The sequence below is a fragment of the Lontra canadensis genome, unplaced genomic scaffold (assembly GCF_010015895.1).
Source record: "Lontra canadensis isolate GAN:19392208 unplaced genomic scaffold, GSC_riverotter_1.0 scaffold163, whole genome shotgun sequence".
NCBI classification, from domain to species: domain Eukaryota; kingdom Metazoa; phylum Chordata; class Mammalia; order Carnivora; family Mustelidae; genus Lontra; species Lontra canadensis.
This window is the reverse complement of record NW_022631157.1, coordinates 1968773-1977769: the sequence shown is the minus strand read 5'-3', so window position 1 is coordinate 1977769 and position 8997 is coordinate 1968773. Positions and strand designations below refer to the sequence as shown.

The 8997-nt window shown below is 50.0% G+C and overlaps 1 protein-coding gene across 1 annotated transcript; it reads left to right on the top strand.

The window, feature by feature from the left end:
• Positions 1–2728: 2728 nt before the first annotated feature.
• On the top strand, positions 2729–8598 carry COPRS (coordinator of PRMT5 and differentiation stimulator). Its single transcript, XM_032845318.1, is given in 6 exon segments — positions 2729–2827; positions 4678–4744; positions 5924–5970; positions 5972–6038; positions 7533–7754; positions 8167–8598. Coding segments are annotated over 6 exon segments (636 nt in total). The 5' UTR covers positions 2729–2764; the 3' UTR covers positions 8337–8598.
• The last annotated feature ends 399 nt before the right edge of the window (positions 8599–8997 follow it).

The window sequence follows — 8997 nt, the reverse complement described above, 5'->3', positions numbered from 1 at the left end:
ATTCCTATATTAGAGTCTGTTTTAGGACATTTTTAAAAAAGATTTTATTTATTTGACAGAGATCACAAGCAGGCAGAGAGGCAGGCAGAGAACAGGGGAAGCAGGCTCCCTGCTGAGCAGAGAGCCCGATGCGGGGCTCGATCCCAGGACCCTGGGATCATGACCCAAGCGAAGGCAGAGGCTTAACCCACTGAGCTCCCCAGGCCTCTTGTTTTAGGACGTTTTTACTTGGAGCTTTTGTACTCTGAATGTTTGCTTAGCACTCGTTATAAAATAAGAAAAATTTCCTCTTTCACATTTCCATTTTAAATCCTTACATGGCATTTTTGTTTGAGGAAGGAGATACATGTTGCTTATAAGAGGTGAGTTGGTTCCTTTTTTTTTTTTTTTTAAGATTTTATTTATTGACAGAGAACCAGAGAGGGAACACAAGTAGGGGGAGTGGGAGAGGGAGAAGCAGGCTTCCTGCTGAGCAGGGAGCCTGTCACCGGGCTCCATCCCAAGGACCCCAGGATCACCACCCAAGCTGAAAGCGACCCCTAACGACTGAGCCACCCAGGCATCCCCCCTTTTTTTTTAAAGATTTATTTATTAGAGAGAGAATGTGTGGGGAGAGAGGGCGACTTCAGGCAGATGCCGTGCTGAGCACTGGGCCTGTTGTGGGGCTCCATGTCAGGATCCTGAGATCATGGCCTGAGCCAAAATCAGCTATAACCTGCTCAGCCACCCAGGCGCCCCCTGGTGGATGGCTCCTTAAAGCAACGCTATGAAGGTGGGTCACCATGGGGTCATCACAAGCCTGTACCTAGGGCTCAGCATCGCAGGTTGTGAAGATACATCTAGCTGGTGCACCCAGAGCCTCACTGTTAGGTATGGTAGCTTCTAGTCATGTGTGGCAATTTAAATCTATTGAAATTATATATTTTCTCATTTACATTGACTATGCTACAAGTTCTCAACAGCCACATGTTTATCATACTGGACACTTCAATTAATAGAGCTTTTATTTCCACCACTTAAGGTTCTAGTGGAGAGTGTCGACCTTGGTCCAGTTAAACTTGGGGAAACTTGACTCATAGGTCAGAACAGAGCACACATTAGTTGGTCATATTCTTTTCTCTGCAGAAAAGTCTACATAGAGAAAAAAAAAAGGTGCTGTATATCAACTGTTAAGCTAAATTTTTTTATAGCAGGAAACATTTTTATTTAAAATTATAAATTTGAGTGCAGTTGACACAATGTGAACATCAGTTTCAGGTGTACAACATAGCCCATTCAACAACTCCATATGTTAGCTGCGCTCACCACAAGTGTAGCTCCCATCTGTCATCATACAAGTCCACTACAATATCACTGACTATATTTCCTATACTGTGCCTTCTGTCCCCGTAACTTATTCATTCCATGACTGTAAGCCTGGGTCTCCCACTGACCTTCACCTGTTCTGCCCATTCCCCCTTTACACTAATGTTTTCAAATGTCTTATGGGTGACATTTTTTGAGGGAGATGGAGGAATAACCTCTCTGATGTCCCAAAAGATTGTCCTCCTGAGCAGGAATCCCCGTTTCTAACTTTTCTGCTACTTCATTGTTAAAATGATTATCACGCCCCGAACAGGTTTGTTATGGAGAGTTCAGGCAGTCTGGGGGAAGGCAGGGAAGGGTGACTTTGGATTTGTCCCCAAATCAGGCCCTGCCCATCTGCTGCTGGGCACTGGCCGTAGAGGGTCAGGCTTTAAACATTAAAAAAACAAACAAAAAAAACCAACAAAAAAACCCCCAGGAGCCCAGAACAGGCTACTGTGACAGCACAGAATGTTCAGGGTTATGGGGATTGTCATATGGTGTGTGCACATTGTTTTCATCATCTGTCCTGGTTTCTAATCCATTACCTTTATAAGAACTATCATAATTTAGGGTGGAGAATCCCCGGGCACATCCATTTGTGGGTGGGTTATGGTCCCGTTCCGGCCTGAGTTCTACAAACACCTGTGATGGAGAGTGAATTGTGGAGCTCAAATGCATTCAAACTTTTGAGAACTTGAGCTTCATAGACTTAGCAGGTAGACTCGGGTGATTGAATGACCTAACAGGAATTCGAGGTTCGGAGGCTGAAGCACACCCAGCGTGGTGGGGCAGGGATCCCAGCCGGCACCGCAGACCCAGCTAGACGTCAGGTGGGATGGGCACCGGCCGGAGCGACGAAAATCCGATCCCGGGACCCGTAGGTAGGGCGCCGAGGCTGTCGCGCGCGCCCCGCCTCTCCCGCGCCGCCCCGCCCCTGGCTTCCTCGTGACCTGGGTCCCGCCCCCCTCGGCCGCAGCACCCCCGGCTGATTGGCCCCTCCGCGGCGTATCCTCGGGCTGGCAGCCAGGCGGGCGCGTCACGTGGCAGAGCAGCGTCCAGGGCGCCGAGCCGCGGGCCGCCAGGCATGGACCGTCAGGTCGCCGGAGCCCGGGCGCCGGGGTCCGCCGAGCCGCCCCGGGGTCCGCCAGTTCCGAGCGCGCGGGAGTCGCCCCCCAGCCCGGGGGTGAGCGCGGCCGCCGGCAGCGGCGCGGGGCTGGAAGTTGCGGGGCTTGCGGGTCGGGCGAGGCGGGGCGGGGCGAGGCGAGGCGAGGCGAGGCGGGGCGGGGGCCGCGGGGCCGGAGGAACGCCGTTTGGGCGCGCGCTGGCGCTGGAAACTGCCGGGCTGCGGCAGCCAAGGGCGTGGGAGGGGGCGGGGGGCGGGCCGGCCATCGCGGGGGCGCCTCTGCGTAGTCGCTGAATGGGAGGTGATGCTGATGGCCGAGAGCTGGGGGCCGCTGCCGGGGGCCTGGACCGGGGCCAGGTGAGGGCGACGAGCAGCGCGCTGTCCCCGCTGGGCCTGGGACCACGGGTGGGGATGCACGGCTCACCCTGAGCGCCACATGACGTCTGAGGCGCGCTCTCCTTTTCTGTTTACTGAAACCCAAGGCCCGGCTTGACGCAGGGGTTCCAGAAACTTGTTTTCATTTGCGCGCCAGACAGCTCCTGCTGTTTCAAAAGACCGTTATTACTGTTATCACCTGTCCCTGTTTACAGTCAGTCAGCCCTGCTGGATGGTGAGCTCCGTGAGGGTAGGAACCCTCTGCTGAGTGCTGTTAACCCGGCGCCTAGTGTCGTGCCGCGCTACGATAGATGAGGCTATTAATGGGAGAGAGGACGGGAATGCTTGTTTAAGCATCAGAGATGGTACAAAACCCGAGTAAGATAAGAAAAATGCAGTGATAGACTTATACAAAAATTACTTTGGGGTGCGCATAGGATGATAGTGATTCCATCAGGATGTAGCAGGAAGGATACGGGCTTCCTCTCCAAGGGGACAGATCGGTGGCGCCTGCAGAGGCCGGGAGATGAAGAAGGACAGAGCAAATGGGTGGGAGCTTGGGTGGCACAGCCTCAGGGCCAGGGGAGAGGACTATGCTCAACAGGTTGAGGGGCTATGATGGGTTGGTGTGAATGCCATGGCCAATTTTATGTGCCCACGTGGAGGGCTGTTGAAGATTTTTGAGCAGAGTGGTGGTTGATACTGTTAAGGCTGGGCTGGGTGGGTGAGTGGGGAGGGCAGGGACCTACCGCAGTGGTGCACATGAGAGATGCCGCCAGCTGACCTGTAGCCATGGGCAAGGGTTGTCACTGACTACAGGAGGTAGAGCTTATTCATTACGGGAGGACTAGGTCATGAGCTAATTGGGGCACGTGCCAAGTGCACTTTAGAGGTAGGAGCAAAGAAGGTGGGTTTAAACTCAACCGGTATTCCATTCCTGCAGGGTGCCAGGTGTTGTCATAAGTGTTCTCTCATCATGAGCCCCCTGCAAGGTCAGAACAGTTATCCCCCATTTCTGGAGAAGGAATCCCAGGCGTGGTGGTTGAGGTTATCTCTCGGAGGTCACACTCTGAACGAATGGCAGAGCCGGGATTGCAACCAGATCTTTAATATGCAGGCTGTGAACATTTCTTATTCTATTTACAAAGCGATCTTGGAGGTGATGGGATTTCAGGTGATGGGAGCAGAGAAGCAGATGGTTGGCAGTAGGGGAAGAAGACTTCCCTTCAGCATCACTAAGGAATTACAGCTGTCTTGCCCCCATGTATCAGGAGACAGAATTTGCTAGAAAGTGAAGTCACTGAAAAGGTAAAACTGAACATGGTGCATGTAGCAACTGCAGGAAATGGCTACCAACCGAGGGCTTAGGGAACGAAGGAATGAGGTTGGAATGATTACAATTTACAGGCTCAGACGGGAGGCTTCGCAGAGCTGAAGTTCCAACTTCTGAGGAGGCGGCACTGACCACAGCCACGGCTGGGGTCTCTGAAGGCACAGGAGGGGGCCTGAGGGCCTGGGCTTCGGACCCCTGACGAGAGGGCCCAAAGAGGAGGTTGGCAAACTCTAAACCGGATAGAGCGGCCCCTGTAGGAGGGCGCCGGGGGGCCCCGAGTGTCGCTGGGGGCCGAGTGTCACTGGGGTGGTGTCCGCAGGAATAGGAGGGAGCAATGCCCTTCCCCCTCAGGCCTTGCCGCCGCCCATAGGGCAAAGCAGAAATGGGGGTTGCAGAGCACCCCCCATCCTCACAGAGGTGAGGGTGTGAGGTGGTAGCTTAATCCTGGGGACACCCCACACAAATCCAAGTCCTGGGTAACCGTCTCTCCTTCTTGCAGGCCAGCTTTGCCCTCGCCGACCATTCCGGACAGGAGCGAGAGGCCGAGAAGGCCATGGATCGGCTAGGCAAGTAGCCGGTGGAGACGGTGAGGGTGGGGTGGGGTTGGATGTGGGGACAGACCAAGGGAGTGAGGAAGAGAGGGACCATCGTTACATCTTGTTGGCCTCCTCTTCCCAGCCAGTTCTCTTTGCTGAGGAGTTGTTTTCTGCCCAGTGTTTCCACGGTGCCCCTCTGTGGTAGCCCCACTGGAGCTTCCATTAAGGAGGTCATGACCTTGTGTTCAAACCCTTCCCTTCTGAGAAAGGCCGCTTAGGGCAGCGTGGGCTTTGGAGCCAGGCAACATTATTTTCACTTTGAGCTCCAGCTCAGAGTCCTGGGCTTGAGTTTTGAGGCCTTAGATAAATCATTTATCCTTTCTTTCTCTTTAACATGGGGATAATAATGCTTAACTTGAGAGGCTGGTTCTGAGGTTGGGTGGGAGGATCTAGAGCTGTAATAGCCACCAGCTACTGGTACTCTTTAAATCTAAGCGAATTATAATTAAACACAATGAAAAGCTCAGTTCCCTATTCACTTTAGCCACATTTCAAGTGCTCAGAAGTCCCACGTGGCTCTTGCTAGCTAGCCTGTTGGAGCACAGATGAGAGAAAATTACCATCATCACAGGAACTCCAGTTGCTTAGCGCTGGTCCGGAAAAGGCACTGTGCCGGCATGTAGGTATGGTCATAACAGCTGACACTTGCAGAGTCAGGGCCAGGTACAATTCAAAGTGTTTCTTTTCCTGTTAGCCCTTTTTTTCTTTTTTCTTTTCTTTTTTTTAAGATTTTATTTATTTATTTGTCAGAGAGAGAGAGGAAGAGAGAGTACACGCGCGCGCTCAAGCACACACAAGCAGGCAGAGCGGCAGGCAGAGGTGGAGAGAGAAGCAGGCTCCCCGCTGAGCAAGGAGCTGGACCTGGGACTCGATCCCAAGACCCTGGGATCATGACCTGAGCCAAAGGCAGTGGCTTAACTGACTGAGCCACCCAGGCGTCCCAGTTGGCCCTTTTTTTCAAATAAACAACTCTCACAACAGTCTTGTCTTCATGTTTACAGATGAGAAAACTGAGGCATAGAGTAAAAAATTAAAAATGTGGTCAAACACATATAAGGTGTACATTTAGCAATTTTAAAGCATACAGTTCAGTGGCATTTAGTCCCAATGCTGTGTAACCGGCATGGCTTAGTTCCCGAACATTTTCAGCACCCCACGAGGAAACCCTGTACCTGATAAGTAGCTACACCCCCTTCCCCTGAACCCCTGGCGACCATGATCAGCTTTCTCTCTCCATGGATTTCCCAGTCCTGGACAGGTGCATGTGAGTTGCATGTCAGTGGAATGATATCCCATGTGGCCTTTTATGTCTGGCTTCTTTTGCTCAGCATAATTTTTCCAAGATTCATTCACGGAGCATGAATCAGTACATTCCTTTTTATGGCTGAATCTTTCCATCATCTGGATGCGCTACATCTTGCTTGGGTATTCATCCTGTGGTTGGGCATTTATTTGGGTTGTTTCCACCTTCTGGTGGTCGCAAACCGTGCTGTTGAGAATATTTTTTATCAGTCTTGTTTAAATACCTGTTTTCAATTCTTTGGGATATCTGCTGGGCTCTGTGCTAGTTCTGTGTTTTAAGTTTTTTTTTTTTTTTTCTTTTTTCAAGATTTTATTTATTTATTTGACAGAGATCGCAAGTAGGCAGAGCGGCAGAGAGGAAGGGAAGCAGGCTCCCTGCTGAGCAGAGAGCCTGATGCAGGTCGTGATCCCAGGACCCCGGGATCATGACCTGAGCTGAAGGCAGAGGCTTTGAGCCACTCAGGCACCCATGTGTTTTAAGTTCTGGAGGGCTTGGTGGATTCTATTTCCACTCAGTCACACAATAATAATTGGCACAACTGGCATTCAGACCGGGGTAGTCTGGCTTCAAAACCCATGCCCTGAACTATTGTTTTTTTGCTTATAGCTGCCATTATTTTACAGTGTTAGTAGCATAGCTATGTTTAGGCTAATTCTTTTCCCAGCTCTGACCTGCCATCACCATAGCTTGATGTGCTGGGAGGTCCGTTATCCTCCCCCAAACTTTCTTCCATTATTTTAAGACCTTTTGAAATTATACCTTCCAGCCCTCCCCAGTATTGGGACGAGGAGACGTGGCTGTCTCTTGTGACTGGATGGGTTCTACCCTTCTGCCTACTTTCCTCCTGCTGTCCCTTTGCCCTGTGCTCCCTGAGGATGAACAGAGAAATAGAAGAGTACAAATTCAAGTTTGTATTGTGAAAGCTTGTCATTTGTCCACATGCCCTTTGCCTCCATTACCTGTAAACTACCAAAACACATAAACTGTACTTGATTTGCTTGATTCCCTGTGTGAATTATAAGACTTTGCAATTGCCTCATTTAAGGCAAAATGTTTTATTGAAAAAATGATCAGGGTGACTGGGTGGCTCAGTGGGTTAGGCCTCTGCCTTCGGCTTGGGTCATGATCTCAGGGTCTTGGGATCGAGTCCCGCGTCGGGCTCTCTGCTCAGCAGGAGCCTGCTTCACCCCCTCTCTGTGCCTGCCTCTCTGCCTACTTGTGATCTCTCTCTGTCTGTCAAATAAATAAATAAAATCTTTAAAAAAAATGATCAACCCTTGTTCGAGAAAGGTAAACAGAACATTTTTTTTTTAAGTGTTCAGGTAGCTAAGGAACTCTGTACCCTTGTTTCACTCTTGCCCTCTCAGTAAGTCTGCCAGACATTTTCCAAGCACACGAGTAGCCTTGTATTGTTGCTAGTGGTTTTTTCAGACCTTTCTTCTGTTGATTTCTTAGCCAGTGGAGCACAGAGCATCCCTAATGGTAGTCCTACCCACGGTGAGGGCACCCACTCGGAAGAGGAAGGGTTTGCTGTGGATGATGAGGATTCTGACGGGGACCTGAATACCTGGGAGCTGTCAGAAGGCGTGTCCGACCATCCGCCCAAGGAACAGGCTGCTGATCTTTTTAACGAGGACTGGGACTTGGAGTTGAAGGCAGATCAAGGGAATCCGTATGGTAGGTGCGGTCTTTCTAGGGTCCTAGACCAAGGTTCGGAGAGCCTACTACTGTATTACCCCAAAGGCAGGCAGTTGGGAAGATGGACCCAGTCTCTGAGCTGAGCCTGATACCTGGTACAGGGCTGAAAGGTCTGTGACAGCTTCTCTTCATACTGGAAAAAAAAAATGCAAATTTTGCAGTTGACTCTTAAAATATCTGTGTGAATCTAGCAGCTGCAGAGAGAAGTGCTGTCTTCTGCATTTGCAGCCTCTGCACTGCTAAGGGCTCTGCTCTGAGAAGCACCACCCGGGGGGGGGGGTCCTCAGACCACAATCCCAGGAGGGCTCTGTGTGTGTGCTTTTGAACTGCAAAGGTCTGTCTCCCCTCCCCTCTTACCTTTAATTTTTTTTTTTCTTTAAACTGCTTGCAGATGCTGATGACATCCAGGGATGCATTTCTCAAGAGGTCAAACCTTGGGTGTGCTGTGCCCCGCAAGGGGACATGGTCTATGACCCCAGTTGGCACCATCCACCTCCGCTGATACCCCATTATTCCAAGATGGTCTTCGAAACGGGACAGTTTGATGATGCTGAAGATTGAGTCTGCAGCTGTTTGCCTGGTGGGTGGGCCTGCCCTCCAGATGAAGGTCTCTCTTCCTTTCATTGAGGTGAGAGGTCACATTTGAGGACACATTCCCAGTGATCCCCGAGTCGGACACACAGACTGGTGTTAACAAGGCCCCGATGTCCTCCAGTTCTGTTGTCGTTGTTGTTTTTCATGAGGTCCTCCTTGGGACATGTGAGTGTTTGTGTCTGTGTCAGGAGGAGTTGTGTTCTTTATAAATAAAGGTAGAAAAATTTGATACGCTTTTGTTTACTACCCCCCCCCTTTTAATTGGATACTTACCAGCAAAGCCTTATTTTTTCAGTTAAAGTCCCTAGCTTACATTTTAAGATTGGATGTACTCAGACCCTTAAAACTACTCTATGGAAGAACATAATTTTTTGGCCAGAGAGTAGAATCCAAGTCATGTTGGTGACTTTGTGGCTGATTTCTATTCCTGTTGATGAAGAGTTGACCATTTACTTAGTTAACAAGGACTTTCAGCAAGCTAGAACACGAAATGGCAAATAAATTAAACCAGCAATTATATAGCTCTCAATTGATGAAAGGATTTTGAACCTTATTTTCCATTTAATTTTTTGCTCTTTACAATTACTATATGAAGTCACATTTTAAAAAAATTGCCTTATTTTATTTT